Source organism: Cervus elaphus, chromosome 8, assembly GCF_910594005.1.
Source record: "Cervus elaphus chromosome 8, mCerEla1.1, whole genome shotgun sequence".
Classification (NCBI taxonomy): Eukaryota; Metazoa; Chordata; class Mammalia; order Artiodactyla; family Cervidae; genus Cervus; species Cervus elaphus.
The window spans coordinates 37,682,419-37,705,920 of NC_057822.1; the positions used below are offsets into that span (position 1 = coordinate 37,682,419).

General features: G+C 40.4%; 2 protein-coding genes across 3 annotated transcripts in view; one reads left to right on the forward strand and one right to left on the reverse strand.

Annotated features, from left to right (window-relative positions):
• The first annotated feature begins 6,850 nt into the window (after positions 1-6,850).
• LOC122698743 (male-specific lethal 3 homolog) lies at positions 6,851-8,387 on the forward strand. The gene has a single exon (XM_043910223.1). It carries the CDS (start codon positions 7,323-7,325, stop codon positions 8,385-8,387), a length of 1,065 nt encoding a protein of 354 aa, XP_043766158.1. The 5' UTR covers positions 6,851-7,322.
• A 10,109-nt stretch (positions 8,388-18,496) lies between these two features.
• The window catches only part of PIKFYVE (phosphoinositide kinase, FYVE-type zinc finger containing), a 77,020-nt gene continuing 72,014 nt past the window's right edge, over positions 18,497-23,502 (reverse strand). For both annotated transcript variants that reach the window (XM_043910222.1, XM_043910221.1), the window contains 3 exons: positions 23,087-23,348; positions 22,591-22,665; positions 18,497-21,791 (listed from right to left, as the gene is read on the reverse strand). In XM_043910222.1, coding sequence (XP_043766157.1) covers positions 21,676-21,791; positions 22,591-22,665; positions 23,087-23,348 — 453 coding nt within the window. In that variant the 3' untranslated portion in view covers positions 18,497-21,675. The remainder of the gene's footprint in view (positions 21,792-22,590; positions 22,666-23,086; positions 23,349-23,502) is intronic.

The following is a 23,502-nucleotide window of genomic DNA, read 5'->3' on the forward strand; positions in this document are numbered from 1 at the left end:
TCCTGGGTCAGGAACATCCGCTGGAGAAGTGATAAGCTGCTCAATCCAGTATTCTTGGGCTTCCCGCTAGTAAAAATTCTGCCTGCAGCGTGGGAGACCTGGGTTCACTCCCTGGGTTGGTAAGATACGCTGGAGAAGGGAAAGGATACCCACTCTAATATTCTGGCCTGGAGAATCCCATGGACTGTATAGTCCGTGGGGTTGCAAAGAGTTGGACACGACAGAGCAACTTTCATTTTCATATCCTAATATGTTTGGTCATCATTGTTGATGGTTTTCTTTCTAAAGTTTACTTCATCTATCATCTTTATTTCACTAATTCTACTGTTTATTCCAGAGCAGTTACTCTTATATGGTATTTCAAGCCACACAATCCATAAACATATATTTCATGCAAAGACAGAGGATTTCAGGAGTTACAAAATCTAGATGCCAACACAGAGTATGTACATAGGGAGATAAATATGACCTAACAGTTTATCCCAAGTCTCCATGGAATGGAATTTATGAGTGGACACAGCAGAAGAAAGAGATTTCATGGCAGTGTTGAGCAATGGCATGAAATGCCACCTTAGGTGAGGTCTTCCTGAAAATATGTGTGAAATTCTAGCTCTGGTAGTGTCAGAACCAATGCTATTGGTCTTAAGCTTTTGTGAGTTAATGATGTCATCTACTACTATGTAGTCTATTTCCTCAAGGAGTTAAGGAATGGGATTTGAGAGAGACTTGCACCCAAATCCAGGTTCTGTTACTCCCAGGATCATCTGTGATCCTAGAATAAGTTACTTAACCCTTAAGCACCAGTTTCTTGCTTTTTGTAAAGAAAAGCAGAGGCGAAAGATACCTATATCAGAGATTTGTTGCAATGATGGAATGAGTGACTGAGACAGATGTGGTCACTCCCTTTCAGAGAATAGTCAAATAAAAAGATTACAATACCCATGGACTGTAGCCTGCCAGGCTCCTCTGTCCATGCAATTCTCCAGGCCAGAATACTGGAGTGGGTAGCAGTTCCTTTCTCCAGGGGATCTTCCCAACCCAGGGATCAAACCCAGGTCTTCCACATTGCAGGCAGATTCTTTACCAACTGAGCCACAAGGGAAGCCCAAGAATCCTGGAGTGGGTAGCCTATCCCTTCTCCAGTGGATCAAATCCAGATCTCCCACACTGAAGGTGGATTCTGAGCCACCAGGAAAGCCCAAGAACCCTGGAGTGTGTATCGCATCCTTTCTCCAGCAGATCTTCCTGACTCAGAAATCGAACTTGGATCTCCTGCATTGCAGGTGGATTCTTTACCAGGCGAACCACCAGGGAAGCAAAATCTCCCGAATGTCATTCTGACTCAGTCATGTTCATTATGGAAAATGATCTCACTGCAAAGGACAGAGCCACACTTTTAATGGGAGATGAAATTCTAATATGAATAAGTGGCCTTTCATTTCTGAAGCCCCAGGAATTTGTCCTACAGGAGTCAGAGCAGCAGAATCAGGACCGCCACTGATTGAAAAGGCAGGGACAGAGAATGCACCAGGGGGAGATTTCAGGAGGGTGTGTAGTGTTGTAATTCAGGAACTGCCTGTTGGATTAACATTTTAACTTAAAATTTTTATCAATTGTTAATTACCTCTTAAATAGAATATCAATTCTTGAAAATTTTCCCTTACCTGTTCTGGGCTGAATTTTGTGTATCCTTCAAAATTCAAATGCTGAAACCCTAATCCCCAGTGTGATGGTATTTGGAGGTGGCGTTTTTGGGGAGGTCATTAGGTGAGGAGAGTAGAGCCCTCTTGATGAGGTTAGTGCTCAGAAGAGTCACATGGAGCTGAGCTCTCTTTGTGCCATGTTAGGATACTGCTAGAAGGTGGCTGTCTGCCAGCCAGAAAGAGGGCCTTCACTAGCAACAAAATTTGCCAGCACCCTAGATGTGCAGATGACACCACGCTTATGGCAGAAAGCAAAGAGGTACTAAAGAGCCTCTTGATAAGGGTGAAAAAAGAGAGTGAAAAACTGGCTTAAAATTCAACATTAAAAAAACTAAGATCATGGCATCCAGTCCCATCACTTCATGGCAAATAGAAGGGGAAAAAGTAGAAGCAGTGACAGATTTTCTTTTGGGGGGCTCCAAAACCACTGTGGATGGTGACTGCAGCCATGAAATTAGAAGACGCTTGTTTCTTGGAAGGAAGCTATGACAAACCTAAACAGCATATTAAAAAGCAAAGATATCACTTTACCAACAAAGATCTGAATAGTCAGAATTATGGTTTTTCCAGTAGTCATGTCTGGATGCAAGAGCTTGACCATAAAAAAGGCTAAGTGCCAAAGAATTGATGCATTTGAACTGTGGTGTTAGAGAGTCCCTTGGACAGCAAGGAGATCAAACCAGTCAATCCTAAAGGAAATCAACCCTGAATACTCACTGGAAGGACTGATGCTGAAGTTGAAGCTTCAAAATTTTGGCCACCTGATGCAAAGAGCCGACTCACTGGAAAGCCCCTGATGCTGGGAAAGATTGAAAGCAAAAGGAGAAGAGGGTGACAGAGGACAAGATGGTTGGATGGCATCACAGACTCAATGGACATGACCTTGAGTGAACTCTGGGAGATAATGGAGGACAGGGAGGCCTGGCATGCTGCAGTCCATGGGGTTGTGAAGAGTCAGACACGACTGAGCAACTGAATAACAACCATCTTCCCAACTTCCCAGCCACCAGAACTGCAAGAAATAAATGTCCCAGCCTATGGTATTTTGTTAAAGCAGCCTGAACTAAAACACTGTACAAATACATTATTATACTTATTAGCGGTTTCTCTTTTTGTGTGACTCTCTACCTGTCCTCTTTGACTCTCTCGCACTATTAGAACTGACTGATGGCAGTGTGCCAAGTGCTAAGCGTTTCACAAGCATCAATTTATTTAAGCTTCACAACTCAATAATGTATTTATTTAGATACAGTCCAGATGTATATGAAATGTAGGTGTAATTATACATCTGTCTGTATCTATGTAAATACTGCATCTACAACCATCTGTACCATCTGGATATGAAAGTGAAAAGTGAAATTGTGAGTCACTCAGTCATATATGACTCTGTGATCCCATGGACTATAGCCTGCCAGGAGACCTGGGTTTGATCCCTGGGTTGGGAAGATCCCCTGGAGAAGGGAAAGGCTATCCACTTCAGTATTCTGGCCTGGAGATTTCCATGGACTGTACATCCATGGGGTCACACAGAGTTGGACAAAACTGAGCGACTTTCACTTTCAAGTTATCTGTCACATTTGTTTCTTAATCTTCTGGGTCTAGGTCTTCATCAGTCTTTTACTATGAAGTTGGGAGAAGTCACATCAAGGCAGAAAGCCAGATTCCCTTTCAAATCCAGAATCCTGCAAATAAATCCGATCTAGGAGATTGATTGATATGTGGTTGACAGAAAATGAACCACTGCCAAAAAGACTACTGCCCAGGAGAGAATTGCAGTGTTTCCCAGTCTTTATACTCTCTGATGCCTGTAGACTTCATCAGGGTTTCTTCCAGTGATCGCAGAGCATTAATGTTGCAAAGCCTCCAAGTGGAAATGCTGCGGCAGAACATTAAGAATATTTTTAAATAGTTTTATAGTTTCTGTTATATGCATCGATTGCCCTCCAGAAATGTGATTTGCAACCCTATCCATAAAATTTAAGCAACAATTTTAAAAGTACTCATTTGAGAGGCAAAATTGTATTCCATTATTTTAACTTGCATTTCTTTGAATGTTAATGAGGGAATATTTTTAACATGTTTATTAACCACTTTTACTGCTTGTTTTTTAAATGACCTGCTGATGTCCTTTACTTAACAGGCCATTCAAAAAATAATGTGTACAATTAAAGGACGCAGTTTCTTGGAACCGATCATTTCTCTGTGTTTTTTAAAGAAAGGCACTAAACAAAAGTATTATTGTCACTATCAGGTAACAGTTGTAACTTGGAGAATGACAAGTACAAATACAATTTATCTAATATTTTAAAGCAAAGGTTTTTACTTATGTTCTGGGTGTACTGTCAGGGATAATTCCCCAAGTCACAGCAGGAAATTCATAGTAAACCCTTTTCCTTGTGGGTTATTACCACCATCCCGCACCTCCAAACTTTATGTCTAGCTCTTAGCAACTGATGTTCCTCATTTATTACTTCAGTCAAATGCTACATTTCTAGATTGTTTTCCTGGGATCGTTTATAGGCCAGAAGAAATTTAGATAAAGAGGCTAAAAACAACCACATTTTTCTATGCTGCACAATATGGCTAGAAAAAAATCCAGCTTTAGAGCATCCTTAGAGTTGTCTTTGAATGTTGTATGAGTTTCACAAGAATCTTATTTCAACATTTATACAATTCTACGAGGAAATTTCAGGAATTCCTTTCATCTTCTAAAGTGCTTTGGGGTCCATGACAACGTTATTATTTCTCCTTGGCATATACACCACTCCCGTTGTAAATATCTGCTTTGTAGCTACATGCAAGCAGTTGAGCAGAGGTACCGGACTGTTGGAAGAAGTCATCAAGAGGACATGACTACCACTTGACACATAAACTGTATCTGGACAATCAGAAGCCCCCCACCCCCTCCCAGGCCTTGGAATGTACATTCTGCCCACCGTTCCACAGCTAGAGCCATTTTCAAGGACACAACTTTGAGAGATCAATGGACTGTTGAGACCATCTGGACACTGAACCCAACTAAGGCCTCTATATATTTTTTTAATTTTTAAAAATTTTTGGTCACACCCTACTGCACGTGGGATCTTAGCTCTTTGACCAGGGATGGAACCCATGCTCCCTGCACTGGAAGCATGGAGTCTTAACCACTGGACAACCAGGGAAGTCCCTCTATATCAACTTTTAAGATACTAGCAGGCAAGTGCAGAGATTACTTCCTATCGCCACCCAAGTCAAGTTTCATTTGGAAGGCCCTTTGCTAATTAAACTGGCCACCTACCAAACTGGAGTGGTCTGCCTCTCTTTGGTCTCTCACACTCCATGTCCAGGGGCCAGTTTCAGATTTCACCTAGGGAGCTCCTAAGGTTTCGAACCAACACTGATACACCCTTATTTCATATCCATGATCTTTAAAAAATTTCTGCCCAAAGTTTAAGAGTCAATTGGTATATGCAGTACAAATAATAAAAGGAAAATCACCCTTGCTTTATATCTGAATTACACTTAAAAAGAAAGAAAAATATTTAACACCTTACAACCTCTAACTACTTCCCTTGGGGTAGTTTCTCACTGATGAATTTCTAGAGAACGTAACAGTTTGACTGTAGGAAGTCTTGGCAGAGAAATTGAGGATTTGGGTCAGTCCAAAGTCTGCCCATTAGGGTGAAACAGGAAGAGTGAACGTTAGTGCTCAGGTACAGTTTTTAGGCAGACTAGACTAATAATAATGATAAGAGGAGCCTCAGATCTCCCAAGGGGATATAAATGGGAAGGCAGAGCAAGGAACTTGGAATGGAATCAATGCTGAAGGCTCAACTTTATGACCCAGGGGCTACTAACAGTACAAAATGAACCTCAGAGAGTAACAGTATGCACTGATCAATGCTGAACTGATAAACTCCGCGTTGAGTTGGCAGCCGGGTGACCTGTATGGCCAACCAGAGATCCGTAAGTACAGAGTAATATCAAAATGTCCTTGAAATAGCTTAAGCTTTTCTTGCTTCTATCTATGGTTCTATAACTAGAGCAGAACAGAGCCTAAAGCCTGAAGAAGCCTGTGTTTGTGAGGGGCACAGGAGATCAGACTCAGCAGTGAGATGGAATGGGCAATTTTCCAAGCCAGGTTTCCTGTGTCCCTGCTCCATTCATCTCTCCGTGCAGTACCCGGACAGTTCCTGCACTGATGGGAAAGTTATTTGAGTCTCTAAGCTCGTGGATATATAGAATTCAAAGAGGCAGTCTTTTCTTCCTTTAAAAATTAGGTACAGTAAAAACCATTTTGGAAAACAATTTGGCAATTTCTTATCATCTTAAACATATGCTTATCATAGACCTAGCAATTCCACATCTATGTATTTAGTTAATAAGGTAGCTGTTATCACCCCAGTTTTATAAACAAGTAACCTCACAAGGCTGCATGTAGGGTAAGTGACTTGCCCAGAGTCACAGAGCTAATGAGTTGTGGGAGCTGAAATTGATAGTCAGTGTTATATCCCCTCTTCCCCACCAAACCTGGCATTTCATTATATCATGGCATCTCTTGGAAAAAAAAGGAAAAAAAAAAATATTTTACCCCAAGTTTAGCTTAGGAAGGTAAAAATTGAAACTTCTTTTTAAAAATAATTATTCATTACTTTTGTAAATATTGTAACATTGTAAATATTTAACAGTGACTTTACCAATATCATTCATGTGTTTGTTTTATTAAAATATTTTCATATTTAATACACCAAATCAATTGCCTATGGTGTTGACTTCATATAAATGGAGACTTCATATAAATATTCATATAAATAAATAAATTTAGTAATTATGATAATTACTAAAACATTTTACTACAGCCTTTATGAAAACCAAATTCTTATCTCAAGACCGGTTTCTGAACAAATGAAACATGCCATCTGGTTAGATGTCACGAGTTACACAAGAATTTTTTTGTTGTTGTTAACAAGACTTTTTTTTTTCCTTTCCTGGAAAACAATTTTACATTCATTTCCAATTTGTTTACCAGCACAGAATTATAAGTCTGTCAAACTGACATTTGGTAACTTCTCTATTCTGTAGATAAACATTAGAAAACGTCTCCCCGGACCCCCTCCCCCACCGCGCCCGCCCCGCCCGCCGCGGGGCCGCGCCCTCCGCCGCGAAGAGCAAGTGAGCGCGAGCGACGGCTTTCTGTCTTCCACTCAGGGGAGAAAGCGCTGTGCTTCGAGCCTGACCCCACCGAGGCGCGAGTGCTCTGCGAGGCCAAGACTGTCGATGTTTTTGTTGGGAAAGACGAAAAGGGCAGAAAGATCCCAGAATATCTGATCCCCTTTAATGGCTGGAACAGAAGTTGGGATAGATGAGCAGCTGAAGATCATGTCCTTCGTGACGCCGATGAAAATCGGAGATCACAGCGGAAATTGGCCCAAAAGGCTGTAGCTCGCCTGAGAAGCACAGAAAGCAAGAGGAAGCTCGCCAGGTTGCCTGGGGTGGACTCTGTCTCAAAAAGCCTCCCTGCTGACGAGAAAGATGAAAACTCAATAAGCAGTTCCTCTGACAGTGAAGAAAAGGACGGAGAAATAAGTGAAGGAAAAGGTATTGAAGAAAAGTCTGAAGTGAAGGACTCAAAAAAAGGAAATGGAAGAAAGAACAGTAACTATAGAAATCCCTGAAGTTCTGAAGAAGAAGCTTGAGGATGATTGTTACTATATCAACAGGAGGAAACGGTTAGTCAACGTTCCATGTGAGACCAACATCATAACTATTTTGGAATCGTACGTGAAGCATTTTGTTATCAATGCAGCCTTTTCAGCCAATGAGAGGCCTCATCACCATCATGCTATGCCACACGCCAACATGAATGTGCACGATATCCCAGCAGAAAAGAACGTTGACCTCTGTAAGGAGATGGTGGATGGATTAAGACTAACCTTTGATTACACTCTCCCATTGGTTTTGCTCTATCCATATGAACAAGTTCAGTATAAAAAGGTGACTTCGTCCCAATTTTTTCTTCCGATTACGGAAAGTCCCACAAACACTAATAGGAACCAGGAGGAGCTCTCTCCAAGCCCACCTTTATTGAATCCATCCACACCACAGTCCACAGAGAGTCAGTCAACCTCAGACGAACCGACCACCCCCAAAAGGCGCAAAGCCGAGCCGGAAGCCTTACAGTCTCTGAGGCGGTCCACGCGCCACTCTGCCAATTGCGACAGGCTGTCTGAGAGCAGCGCCTCGCCTCAGCCCCAGCGCCGGCAGCAGGACATGTCCGCCAGCATGCCCAAGCTGTTCTTGTACCTGGAAAAGAAGACATCTGTTCATAGCAGATCATCCTCGCCTGTTCTTCTGACGCCTAGCAAGGAAGGGAGTGCGGTGTTTGCTGGCTTCGAAGGCAGAAGAACCAAAGAAATAGATGAGGTCCTCTCCTGGAAACTTGTACCTGAGAGTTATCCTCCAGGTGACCAACCACCTCCACCCTCTTACATTTATGGGGCGCAACATTTGCTGCGTTTGTTTGTGAAACTTCCTGAAATCCTTGGAAAGATGTCCTTTTCTGAGAAGAACCTGAAGGCTTTACTGAAGCACTTTGATCTCTTTCTGAGGTTTTTAGCCGAGTACCATGATGACTTCTTCCCAGAGTCTGCCTATGTTGCTGCCTGTGAAGCGCACTACAGCACGAAGAACCCCAGGGCGATTTGATGGTCCTAGAAGAACAGCTTCTTTATCTATCTCTTGGTTCCCAGTAAAGAACTAGGGAGTCAGTGGACCTTCTTTACACAGAAAGCAAATGTGACACCCTGGGGGGCTCTGGCAGAGGCGGGTCCATTTGTTTGAGTTGCTTATCTACTGGAGTTATTTCTGTTAAGGATTACCTCCTCAGTGCCTGGATGGCCTCCAACATCTAACCCTTGCCACCATACATGTGATCTATGATGGCAGGAAAACAGCAGCTATGTTCAAAATGAATCATTCATAAACATGTGCTTAGGTTGGGCTGTTTCAATAGACAAAGGTACTTGTTAGCAGTGACCATGTCTTTTAGTTATTTGTTAGCATTAAACAAAATCATTTGGCAAACTGTTTTCATTCTTGTGATGAGGCTGAGCAACTCTGTCCCACAGATTTTTAGTTTTGCTTGGAAACTGCAAAGTAGTCCCCGAATATTTTAGAGGGAATTGATATTGCTGGCAAAAGAAAATTTGCAGCTATACATTTGCTTGTTACAGTTCTTTTTCTATAAAACCTTGTTTTTAGTGATCTAAATAAAGCATTGCCTGAATGTCTTAAGATTTTGTAGCTACACTTGATTGTGTAATATTACAGTTCCTTTTCTGTAAAATGTTATTTTTGGCCACTTCAAATAAATCATTGCCCATCTTATTGGAAAGGGGAAAAAAAGGTCTCTCTGATTAGAGAATAAAAAAATTACTAAAGCTAGGTTCTACAAATCTATAATATTATGCTTGCAAATAAATTAGAAATGAATATAAAGTTGCTTTCCAGGGGAAAAAACAAAGCAATTATACACTTTGATTAATATAAATAGCCCAGAATTTTACCTCTAATTTAAAACAGAACCACACAGTGTTTGAGAGGGCTGACAGTAAATCAGAATAAAAATCATGATTGCACCAAAGAAACTTTTTACCTCCTCTGTGATACCAACTGATTAGAATCCAAAGAGCATAGCTGAGAACAGGTATCTCTGTAATGTACTGCTGGCATTACTCTGGTTTGAGAGGAAGTAGCTATTACTGAATTTTATTGAAACAGAAATAACTTCACTGGAATAAAGTGTCTTATTTATATGTGAATCATTATTTTTAGTAAGTGAAGATCTGCCAACAAAAAGAGTCAAAAAAAGAAGACAAATGAAGAAAAACTACCAAAATTTATAGAATCATAGATCAGGCTCTGTATAGAACTTCCACAATCTTAATTTAGCAATAAATGCTTGCCGGTGAATTGACAGCAGTCCTTAAATAAGTAGACTACTTTCTTCCTGTATTTTTCCATGTCTTCATGAAATTCTTGTGCTTTTATGAAGAGGTCATAATATTTTCAGCATGTATATTTACAATTTTTTACTCATTATAATATTTATTTGTATGAAAGTTCTGGGTTAATCAAATAAAAATATTTGCTAAATGCTTTTAAATCCACGGAGCAGCGCGAACTAGGAAAACACCCACATTGTCAGATGCCCTGTGAATTCAGTGCCTCCTGGGAACTCTTGAATGGCATGGCCACTGAGTTGGCTTGATAATTTAATAAACCAAAATAGATCTGAATTCTGTTAAGAGCCCAAGTCAGCCTCAGGCACTGAGGAAGGATACCAGCTCTGCCTATGAGATAAAACATGCCTGAATAACTGAGCTTCTCCCTCATTTTAATCTCAATTCCTGGTTTCATGTGTACACAGAGCCTATTAAAAAAAAAGAGAGAGAGACATGAGTTCTCAAGTTCCTGAGGAAAGGGGGAGGTATGAGGTGCTGAAGGCAATCATCTATCAAATGTCCCTTAGATACTTAAAAGAGGCATTTTCCATTAAAGGGGTGGAAATGGGAGCATATAATAGGGAAGGATGGAAGTGGGACTGGTTACCACAGAGAAGAGAGAGAGCTCATATATGAATATGACCACGGCATCTGCTAAATATGAATCAAGAAATAAAACCTATGTTACTGAGTGGAACCTAGATTTTAATAGATGATTCAGGTGAGTGTTTTCTTTTTTCTTATTCTCACTTAATCGCCTGTGTGGGCTGGGGAGCAAGTCCAAAAATAATAGCTAAAACCATGTGGGTCATTGTAAATGAGCTTCTGCTGGTCAATTCTTGTGGTGACATGAAATTTCAACTTCAAACAAGGACAAGTTTTACAAAAATATTTAGTCTCCAATCGAACAAAGCCTATCTGATAAAAATCACATATTTGCCAGTTCTAATTTTATTTGTATGTACAAACTATGTTAAAGTGCAACAGCAGGTGTTTGGATTTAAGAACGAACTTGTCTAAAATAATAAGGATAATAACATTTCTTCCCAAGCTTGCCTGGTTGGTTTTCTTTGTAATACTTTTTTATAGAGTGCTTATTTACATTAAATAGCATAGCATTTCAAGAAATACCACGTAATGGTGTATTATTTTGGCCAAAATGCAAGCATTACTGACTAAAAAACATAAAACAACATGGTGCATTTAGCATGCTGTTACAATGTGTGATATGGCAATGGAGACATTCATAATTCCTTTCTTGGAATTATTAACACCTAAATAAATATCCTGTTAGACTCTCCCAGGCTCTGTATGGAGTGGGCTACCTCCAGGTCACTAGATGAGCATTTGTTATCTATGTGGAGGAAAGAAGCCCTAAACACTATTGGGCTTCACAGAGAGCTGGAAAACACACACACACAGAGTCCTAGCTTCTAAACCATGCTCAGGATTCAGCTTCCCTCTCGGTTTCTCCCTCTGTTGTCTCAGCGCACACACACACACACACTCGGCACCATCCAACATGGAGCCGAGTCCTATTAGACTGAGTCCTCGAGCCAGATTACCTCATTGGCTAATGGGCTCTGCTTCTCACCTATGTGGAAAGTTGCTTTGGGCACAGAGAAAAACTGGATCAATCAGTAAGAGTCAATAAAATCAAGTCAGATGACAAGAAACTTCTTCAATTTCTTCAACTATGGCTAAAAGTAGTAGCAGTTTGTCCCTAGAGTGCCATGGCCTTGTCTCTACCTTCCTAGGGAAAGAAAGTGAAAGTCGCTCTGGTCATGTCCGACTCTGTGCGACCCCATCGACTGTACAGTCCATGGAATTCTCCAGGCCAGAATACTGGAGTGGGTAAACTTTCCCTTCTCCAGGGGAATCTTCCCAACCCAGGGATCGAACCCAGATCTCTGCATTGCAGGCGGATTCTTTACCAGCTGAGCCACAAAAGAAGCCCACCTTCCTAGCAAGAAACTCCCTAGGGAAGTTTCAAACTATTGATAATCTGTTTTTAGGTGGGATTTCATGTAATTGTCTCACAGGAGTTTTGAGTTCTCCTTCTGCCTTAACTTAGAGAAACTCCCTCCCTCAGCTATTCAGCATGTTAAATGTGAAATGCTTTGAAATTAGGTGCTTTATTTAAACTTTCTTGATTATCACAGCAGGGATATATCACTTTACAAAGAAGACTGCATCAAGGTTACATCTTAAAAATGAATAAAAGATTTTTGTAACTCTCTAAAATTAAAAAAGTGAAAAACAAATCTTTCTAAATTCACTTAAACCACATTCTTCCAATCAGCAAAGTGGTCATGATGGTAATTGAATAAACATTTTCAATCAGAGAATGTTTACCTCTATCAACAAAACAGATGTTTAACAGTCCTTTTTCGTATCTTGGGCTTCCCAGGTGGCACTGGTGGTAAAGAACCTGCCTGCCAGTGCAGGAGACCTAAGAGAAGTGGGTTTGATCCCTGGGCTGGGAAGAGCCCCTGGAGGAGGGCATGGCAACCCACTCCAGTATTCTTGCCTGGAGAATCCTATGGACAGAGAAGCCTGTTGGCTACAGTCCATAGCGTCGCAAAGAGTCGGACACAACTGAGTGACTAACACAAGTGACAACACATTCACATCTTATGGTTGTTTTCTAATCCATTGCCACCACTGAGCTGTAAGCTCCTTGAGGCTGGGAGTAATGTCTTTCATTTCTGCAGCAGCAGGACCTAGTCAAGACCTACTTTCAGATATGTTTGTTGATTGAATGAGTGAAGGTATTGCCTGGATTTCATTAAAAAATACATGTCTTTTCAGTTCTAAACAGTAATCAACATGTAGTTAAGCCATTTGATTTCAAAAGCATGCTAAATCAAAAGTAACCTTCAAAGGAGCGATCAGCGGGTACAGAAAGTAGACTGTAGAGGATGAGGTGAGGTTAGGATGAGGGAACAATGAATGCAGCATGTGCCCTCTCAAATTCCGTAACAGAAGGAAGAAAAAGGAGAGGATCATGGCACTAGGGAAGGTTGAGAGAGAAGACTGTGTGACTGGAACTTCAACAAACCAGCATATTGAAAGCAAAGAGTAAATACAACAGAAGAAGTTAAAGGTACAGGGAAAATAAAGGCTACTTTTGGAGAAAGATTCAGCAGGAGACAGGAGAGTAAAGGATCAAGAATAAGAGAGGAGAGAGTGAGAGGAATTGGAAGACTGGCATTGACACATATATACCACTGACCCATAGAAGCAGATGACCAACAAGAACATCCTGTATAGCACAGGGAACTCTGCTTCATGCTCTGTGGGGGCCTGAACAGGAAGGAAGCCCAAAAGGGAGGGGCCGTGCATACAGGTAGGACTCATTCATTCTGCTGCCCAGCAGGAACTGACACAACTGTACTTCAGCAAAAATTAATTTGAAAACAATAGAAGAGGAGGGAGGAGATTATCTTAGAGAGGAGAAGACACTCTTCCTTTCAGGATGAGGCTGACAGGAATACAGATTAATTGAGAACAGAATTCAACTAGTTCACACATGGACCTAAAATATTATATAAATGTAAAATAGATGATACAGTAATACTGAGTACTCTGAGGAGCCATGAAATGTCACATGAACTGTAAATCTAACATTTTCATGGATTCTGGGTTCACCTTATTCTAAAAATGGTATTTTGTTGCTGCCCTGAAAACAATAAAATTCTTCATTCATACACATGTACATGTTGTTCTGGAACAACAACTTTTAGTTTGCAGTTTTTCAAATTAGCAAGTGTTAGAGCAAATATCAGTGCCAAAATTAAAACTTGCAAAACTCATTTATGCTTATTTAAGCATAAAAATTTTTAAATCATCAGTTTATTCACATATTGCTTCATGAGTTAATATACTAAAAAAATAGTTTCTATTATGGCTTCCCTGGAGGCTCAGTGGTAAAGAATCTGCCTGCCAATGCAGGAGACGTGGGTTTGATCCCTGGGTCGGAAAGATCCCCTGGAAAAGGAAATGTATTCCTTGTATTCCAGTATTCTTGTCTGAAAACTCTCATGGGACAGAGGAGCCTGGCAGGCTACAGTCCATGGGGTTGCAAAGAGTCAGACATGACTTAAGAGACTAAACAACAATATACACAACATAGGTTTTCTCTGGTTAATTAAACTTGGTTGAAAGCAAAGCAACAACAAAAGAGAAAGTGTTTTAGAATCACCCAGCTGTTGATACTTTTCCCAGTGAACCTGAATACACACACACACATGCACACACAGCAATTTAGGAAAATGTTGCAAAATCAAACAAGACTTGGAAACCAAAATAACATGAAGCAAATAGCCATCAGTTGACTCATTCTAGGGAAATCCTCTATTCATTTGGTGGCTTGTTACCACCAGGATACATGATAAAGTGTTGCTGATACAGTACGGAGAAGAGCACACGCCACACTGATGAGAAGTAGCAGACCGAAGTCCCATTCCTGTAGCAGCCAGCCTGAGCATTCCCAACAGCAGCTTCCCAGCTTGGAGGAAGGCAGTGAGTGTCCACCTTCCATCATAACCAAAGAGCTTGGATTTCTCAGTCATCTCATCCAGTTTCTTCAGGGTCACCAATAATTATATTCACGTCCAATGGACAGAGGGCTTCCCAGGTGCTAGTGGTAAAGAATTCACCTGCCAATGCAGGTGATGCAGGTTCGATCCCTGGGTTGGCAAGGTCCCCTGAAGAAGGAAATGACAACCCACTCCAGTATTTTTGCCTGGAAAATTCCTTGGACAGAGGAACCTGGCGGGCTTCAGTTCATGGGGTCACAAAGTTGGACACGACTGAGCACGCACACACACCCCAGTGGACAGAAGGAAAAAGCAATCCTCTGGAAGTAAGGTTAATCCTTGTAATTTCCACCTCTGGGCATTTGGAGATGAACACAGAGAAGAAACACCAGGAACCCTGTGCAATAGAGATGAGACTAGTCAAAACAGATGCGACTAAAGGAATCACTTCTAGAAAGATTCTAGAGATGTGCACTTCCGGCAGTAACTTGACCTGCGCCACTCTAAACAGTAAGAACTTTAGTGATACAGTGCCGCCATTTGACCCTTCAAGTGTTGTTACTGGAGAGAATGGTGACCATCAGAGTGTGGGGGAATGGAGCTGCCAGATAGATGGGTTTTTTCTGATAAAGCAGCAAATTAGCAGCAGAAATGGCCATCAAATTCTATGTGGAAAAATCTAGAAGCACCTACCAAGTTCTGGGCCAATACACGAAAGAGCGATTAGTTATATCCTAACATTCTTGAACAATCTTGGTGTTCAACAGTACTTTCAGGATGAGAAGCTAAAAGGCAAAGATGGTGGCACCATCAGGAGTCTGGTTTAGGGTTTCTATCTCCCTGGAGCACGCCCTGTCCAGGATATAACGTGTATCTGTGGATAGGGTCACACCCAGCTGGAGGTGGTTCAAGGCATATTTCTGCATACTGAACTAATTAAAAAATTCTCTTCCTGGTATACTATCATCTATTCTCATTGTTTCAGATAACAGGATTTCAATTAGGAGACTAGATCTTTTTAAAAGTCATTTTTAAAACAACTACAAATAGGAAGATCCCCTGGAGGAGGAAATGGCAACCCACTCCAGTATTCTGGCCCCAAAATCCCCATGAACAGAGGAACTGGCAGGCTACAGTCCAAAAAGTGGGACACAACTGAGCATGCACAGCAGCAGCCCCTTAGAGAAAACACTGTATCAATAATCCGACATAGCGTTCAGATACACTCTACGAAATATCATCTGACATGGCCTTCTGCTTCTGGCCAAGGTGAGCTAATAGGGACCAGAATTACCCTCCTGTCTGAAGCAATCAAGAAAACCAGGAAAAATATACAAAACAGCAATTTTCAAGACAGGGGTAGATATCAGCCAATCAAGGACAGGAATCCTGGAGAGGAAACAAGTCCTGAGTGAACTCAGTTATGTCTGGAAGGACTCTGATCTGTTCCTTGGGGTAAGGAGATAGCTGAGAATCCCGGGAGACCAAGACCCTCAGTCCTGAGGGCAGAGTACTGAAGAGGAGAGAGGTGCAGAGAGAGACCCAGAGATCCGCGGGAGATGGGTAGCCCGAAGGACACTGATCTGACATGCATGAAGACTACCAAGGACAGGGACACAGCCGTCCAGGTGTCCCTCGTTATCTTTGAAGAAATGGTTCCAGGCCACCCACAGATACCAAAAGCCACAGTTGCTCCAACCCTTTGCAGCTGACCATCCGTATCCATGGATGTAGAACCCAACCGGTATCTTCATTTCATTGGCTTAGCCACTTCATATAGAGCAGCTGGTTTTTGAAACAGGGAAAGAAAAAATATTTCAACAGGGTAGTAAGGACAAAAAAGACCCTCTAACTTAATCTCACTAAAACCAACATCTCTAAAGTAGGCCTATTCCTATCCACTGTATAACAACTCATTTATTTTTTGTTTTTGTTGTTTTGTTTCTGTCAGAATGACGAAGACAGTATAGACAGTCTCCAGATATCCAGCACCTTGTTTCTCCCACTACTTATATCTTACATTTATTAAAGTACAACTGTCACAATAAAACAGTGTAGAAACATTATTATTAATTCAAGTCCACACTTTACTGAGATTTCTCCAGTTTTTCCTAATGTCCTTTTTCTGACAGTCACTTATTTGTACAGCCTTGACAATACTATTCCAGTGATGTTATGAACAGAAAATGTATAAAGCATGTGCTCTTTCAAATGAAAAGCTTTTAGTGTTACCCTCATTTGTAAGAAAGAGTTACACTCATCAAAAAATATTGCTATTTCCAACTTAAACTTCCAAATGAAAACTACATATTCGGAGATGTAACACACTCTTGGAAAAGAATAACTTAAAAGACACTTAGGACTCTGGCAAAGATTTGGGGAACTTGGGTTCCCCTAGTCCCACTGGTCCCTCTAAGGACTTCAAACTGCTCTCCTAGCAGATTTGAAAATCTTAGGATCAAGTGCTTCAGAGCCCTCTACTGGCCACTGCTCACCACTGCAACCTCATTTTGGTTCATTCTTGACAACAGCAATCTCCCTGAAAATATCTTCCTCAACCAAGGATATGAGAGAGGGCAGCTTTCACGGCACCGTGCTAAACGCCACATAAGTGCAAACAATGTCCTAAAGGTGAGAATTTATACAGTTTAAAAAAAATGTTTTCAACTCTGCCACACATAATGTGGCAAATTTGAAAAATGTTAAAGTAATAATCAGTAAACAACCACCAATCGGGGCCAAATTCAAGACAACTAACTCCAAAGATGCATTAAAGGACATTGACTACAGTAAAATGATCTTTTCATAAATTTTATTTTCAATTTAACAAGTCAGGAAAAGATATAAACTGAAGAAAATTTTTTCAATTAAAAAAAATTAAACTTTCAATAGGTGAAGACAGAAAAAATTCCTAGATCAGCAACTTGTAATTTCCTCATGTATCTTATTCATGTCTATCAGTTTCAAAAACACTTTACTTAGATCTCTGCCTCACCTTTCTTCTCTTTTGCTTTGGCCTAAGACATCAGAATGCATGCTCTAGAACAAAAATTTGGGGGGAGGAGGCATAAATTGTTAACAAGAATGAAATCATACTAAATATCTTTACCAACCACAATGGAATGAAATGACAAATCAGTAACAGTAGGAAAACTGGGAATGTCACAAAAATGTAAAAACTGAACAACAAAATACTGAACAACTAAAAGATCAAAGAAGAAATCACAAGTGATTAAAAAAAAAAAACTCGAGATAAGTGAAAATGTAAACACAATGTATCAAATTTATGGAGGCAGTGAAAGAAGATTTAAGAGGGAAGTTCATAGATATAAATGTGCACATTAAAAAAGATCTCAAATCAATAACCTAACTTTATACCTCAAGGAAACCGAGAAAGGAGAATAAACAAAACGCAAAGTGAGCAGATGTAATGAAATAATAAACATTAGAGCCGAGATAAACAAAATAGAGAATAGAAAAACAGTAGGGAAAAAAAATCCAATGAAACGAACGGCTTTCTGCCACAGCTGGGGGTTTGGGGAAGCAGGCGCAGGCCGCCCGGGCACCCCTGGGGGCAGGAGCCACCTGCTCTGTCCAGGGGCTCTCCCTGCTTCAGCTGAGCCCAGCCGTGGTGGGTGGGAGTTGCCGTGCTTACAGCCGCAGGATGCAGTTTGCTGGATCCTCTTCAGGGACCCTGTGAAGAGTGGGAGCAACTAATAACAGAGCCCGCCTGGAGATGGACTCAGCTGTTCCCCGCTGGGCAAGGGCTGAGCTTTCTTGAGCGCCCTAAGGAAACAGAGAAGAACTGAGGAAAAGGAGATGAACAGAAAAGGCCAGGCCCCTACTGGGTGAAGTGAGCCCAAGGATTTAGCAACCCCCTTTCTTAGATCTATAGTTAGTTAGTTAAGTCGCTCAGCCGTGTCCGACTCTTTGCGACCCCGTGGACTGCAGCCCACCAGGCTCCTCCATCCACGGGATTCTCCAGGCAAGAATACTGGAGTGGGTTGCCATTTCCTTCTCCAGGGGATCTTCCTGACCCAGGGATCGAACCCAGATCTCCCGCATTGCAGGCAGACGCTTTAACCTCTGAGTCACCAGGAAAGCCCTTCTTAGATCTATAGAGAAGGGTTATTTATTAGAGAAAGGCTTCGATTCTCCCAATAGAAGTAGGACAGAATGAACAGAGGGCAACACAGCTGGGCCCGGGCTAGGCTTAGGCACCAACTCCTATCTCCTTTTGTTAATTTCCTCAAGCAGATTCAAAACAAAGTGAAGTTGATTCTCAGTTTATTGTAAGTTCTCTTTTTACAGTGTTAAGTCTCCAAAAGGTCAAGGCAGTTTTATCTCTTAAATAACATGTCAATCATATAAAACAGCCGGAACCAAAGTAGAGAAATATATACAATATAATACACTAAGTATTTTCAATATTGTTAATAGGATTTTTCATATTAAATTAAAAGAGGCTATTCTGATTTACAATGTCATTTCTCTCATTAAAATGAAACCTGTCAAAGACATAATGTACATTTTTCTTTTACAAAACCAGCAGAGCAGCATTAATAAAACTGCTCATGATTGTAATTTTTATTTTTCTATAATACAACTGCACCCGTGTTACAAAAACAAACAAAGAAGGCATTGCACTAGATGGTTTGAATACTGCTTAAGTCAGTATGTTAACACTTGAGGAATAATGAATGGCCTAGTCGGTTTTACCACCAGGCTCATTCAGAAGGGTTTGTACTCTGCTAGCTAAAGCAAACTTTCTGTAGGTAGATAACTTTCCTCAGCAGTTTTATATAAGTCCACCATTAATGGGTAAAAAGCCAAGGAGAAGTTAATGCCACAAAAACCAATACAACCCTACTATTTACAATACCAAATAAAAGCCAAAGCTAGAAAACCACTCACTTGCTGAATCAAGAAAACAATTATAAGTAGGACATTCTGTATGAAAATTTGAGTATCTATAAATTTAAAACATTCAATAGACTACAAAAGGGCTTGCAACAGTTTATTCCCCTTATTTTTCTCAGGCTTGGGTAAAAAAGAAAAAAAGGAACAGGAAATCCTTTATATTTTTAGTTCTGATGGCATTAAAACAGTTTATATCTGTAGGTAAGATTTTTATACAATGCAACATGTTTACATAGCTTTCTTGTGCTACTATCAACTATTCTCAGAATTTGTTTTTTATGCTACAGAAGAAAGTATTAAGATTCCTTCCTCATTCTTAACTTTTCAGCATCAAGGTTCTCCAGGCCTCGATGGGGAATTCAACAGAGGTAAACAGTCACTCAGTGCCTAACACTGAGGATACAGTATTTGAAAAGCCTTATGTATCTGGTAGTGGCCTAAATAAGAGCAGCAAGAGGCCAGGTATATACAGTTCTACCATTCATGACAAATTAAGTTTTATATTTTCCCTTCATTAACACAGTTTTAAATGGACAGACCACCCTTGCAAGGAAACAAGTATTGCTTCAGATTACACTGGAATTTTTTAGCCACAAAAATACCTAAGCAACAGCAGTACTTAAAAAAATAATAATAATAATTGGTTCTTCAAGTCAAGGGCAAGGAAACCAAAATCAAGAAGACGCATTATTGTCAAAACCTATTCCAATGGAGCACTCAAGCTGTACATACGGTACTGAGACCAAAACAGAGAAACAATCTGATTGCATCTGGGAGAAGACACCTGCTCCTGGAAGTGTTCCTGACTAGAGGTGTGAGCAATGGACAGGGTAAACAATCCTAAGTATCCTGACACACATAAAAATAAACAGAGACGCAAGACATGTTTACATTCGAAATGAGATGCAGTATCCATTGTTCCTGGACACGAGACGGGTGAATATCTTCACATCTTCCAGTCCTGGACTGGTCTTTAACATCAAAACCAACATCAGGGCTTTGTATTGTTCCAAAGGCACACCGTATGTTTAAAAAAGAAAAATGCTTATCATCAGATCAGTCGGAAGTCCTTGGTCAGCTTGTTTCTAGCGCAAACCATGTCTCTAATAAGCACCAAACACCAAATTAATGCTTTCATTTTCTCAAGTAAACTTTCCAAAATGTTCCTATTTCATAAACTTAAGTCTCTGTAACTGGAATGTATCCAGACTTTTTCTTATTATGTGAACGTTGCAAAACAAACATGCTACTATGGGAAGCCTGACAGAGTGGAAACCTTAAAATGTTATAAATCCCCAAATTAGCCTTATTATGGAAAGAAGCCAAGAGAAACTGTCTGGGGTTGTGTTGTTAGCCATAGTTTAGTACTTCTGATCACTTTTTAGACAAACAAAAACTATTAAACAAGGAGTTTCTTACTAAGAATACCTTATTTCTTAACATTTCTCAACAGTCAGAACTGGCCTAGAAATTCATACAGAAAGTTAGAGAACAAGGATGTCCATACGGGAAACATCTTAATTTTATAGATGCTACATAAATCACCAGTTATACCTATAGTATACTGTAATACACTACAGGTCCTTTACCTCTACAAAGAACAGGCGAGTGCTTCCCTCGCCCAATTTCTTGGATCAGGCCTAATTTTTCTTTTTAGATTAAAAATAATCTTCCATTAATAATTATCCCTTTTGGGATTTAGTCATTTTAGACTCATTTAGTAATATCTCCCTGAAAGTGGGAGAAAAACCTAAACTATGAGCATGTACAGACAAGTGCAGTTCTGCATATTACTTGCACAAAAATTGTAAACAGGCTTAAAAAACAGCTCTAGAAAAAGGCCTGAAGTTAATGGCTGTGGCCTCCTGTCACCCACAGACAAGAAGTGACGGAACTTCAAAAATATCAAACATACTTGAAAACAGGGCAAGACAGAGAACACGAGAGGATTCCCAATTTAAGTCAAATTCCTCAGCAGAACAAGAACAGCTTGCATCCATCTGTTTAACTGGCCACTGATAGAATAATTCAGAATTGTTTTAAAGTTTCAGAAATTCTGATAATAGGCAAACATTAAATTGTTACATAATAAACACAAGAAAAATTCACCAGCTCTACCAATCTTTTCCAGATAAAGAATGTATCCAATGTGAGAGTCACAATCTATGAGACACTGTTTGCTTTATGGGATTGTCAACAAACATGACAAACCATTGTTCAACCAATCTCATCTCCAACCATACATTTGTCCTCAGCCCTTTGAAATGAATCCAGATTTCAGCTTATGCAAACAAAATATTTGGGCAATTTCCCAGCCCACGGATAGCTAACTTGTGGTTATCAAAAACCAAAGTGCAAATCCATGGAGTTTCAACCCTTCAGCTACAGATGGCCTACCCAACCTCAGAACTGAAAGGCCTTTGCACACTGTGGTGAATGTGACGAAGAAATAAAACATGTGGCTGACTTGTGGTCCTCTGGTTCCAGGCCCCCTCTCCTCCTGGCCCGTTTCAGAGCACGTGCTTCATATCAGCAGTTCAGACCCAAGCCTGTCCAGTGGTCTGGCACCATCAGGAAATACTTGTCCATGGCTTCACAGAATCTAGTCCTGTACAACTCTGGGGAGACCACGGTCGGCATTTTACCTGGGATTACAAAAGGGCAAAGGGAAAAAAGGAAGCTGTTACGTAACTGACCCGACCACTGACTTCGACAGCTATGTTCTTTCATGTAAACGAACATAAAATGTCATGTCCTGTAAACACACACACTATGACGGGCTCAGAAAAAAGGGAGGGAGCTCATTGTGCGACATGACAAGGGACAGGTCCTTCCTGGTAGAGCTTTTTTATTTTAAAAGACGCTCTTGCCTAGAAACGAGAGAGGTCTGAGCGCACACCTGGTGCTCTCAGTGCTCAGAGAACATAAAGGACGTCAAGCTTTACAACAGGACTACCTCCTGTTCAGGAACTCTGGCCCTTCTTTCCTTTAACTTTTCATTTTGAGAACCTCTGGTTTCTTAAGAGTTTCCCAGATGATGCACTGGTAAAGAGTCCACCTGCCAAAGCAGGAGGCACAAGAGAGGTGGATTCGATCCCTGCGTTAGGAAGATCCCCTGGAGTAGGAAATTTCAACCCACTCCAGTATTCTTGCCTGGAGAATTCCATGGACAGAAAAGCCTGGCGGGCTACAGTTCAGGGGGTCACCAAGAGTCGGACACGACTCAGCATGTAGCAGGCACTGCATCTTAACACATATTTAAGATCCCATATTTCCCCATTTAAACAATTCCTTTTATTATTTGATCATTTTGGAAATGATGATAAAGTCAAAGATAACCAGTTATGTTTTATCATTTTTTCTGAAGTATCCATTTGTTATATGTTAACTGAGGAAGATAATGAGAACAGTTTAAAGAGTAAACAGAACAAAAATTCTGCTCACCTTGTCCTCCTAAAATTCCTGTTGATTTCACAACCATCTCAAGCTTTTTGTCCCAGGTAAATGTTCGGATATAATCTGTCGCAGGGGGTGAGATTATCAGTAAAAGCTCTCTTAATAAATATAAGCAGATAACAATCACAATTACCACTGCTATTACTTCTACATTAGTTAACACTGAGTGCTGGCAATATTGTAGGTGCAGACAATATGCCAAGGGTTGTCCTAAGGGTTTTTCACCATATTAATTCTTCCAAACCTCATAACAACCTCACAGGGCTTCATCTTAAGTAAATTCCTGAATAGAGTTATTTTTGATAAAGATAATGAAAATGAAAAATCTGAATAAAAGTACTAGAACAGAACTATTATTTTTTAAATTTCAAATGAGTCTGTGGAAACATTCAGTAAGCTATTACAACACCAGGTTCAGTATAGTCTTCAAAGATTACTCTGGTTTCAATCATGAACTGCACATAAGGCACACTCATCGACCTACCTATAATTCCAACTACTAGCTCATTGCTGGTATCGTCTCGCCCAACTAGCAAAGAATAGTCTATAATCAGGTGGCTAGAAAGGAAGTGGGAGTCGCTCCGGATCGAGGCTCTCAGCACAGCTTTGGAATGAGAACGGATATACAGAGGGTTGTCTCGAACCATCTTTAAGAGATTTTCATCCAGAAGAACAACATCACAGCTCTCTTTCCCGGTATCAGTTTTTACATTTCGATTCCTAAGTGAACCCTTCAAATCAAAAACCTAGCAGAAAGAAAATTCTCTGTCATTTATGTGAGTTGCTACAAATGGTTAATTAATATAATTAAATTTAAAAGGCAGAAATCTTCCTTGTAGCCACTATCCTTATAAACACTTAAATATTTAACTTTAAAATTTATAACTTATGTAAGTCATT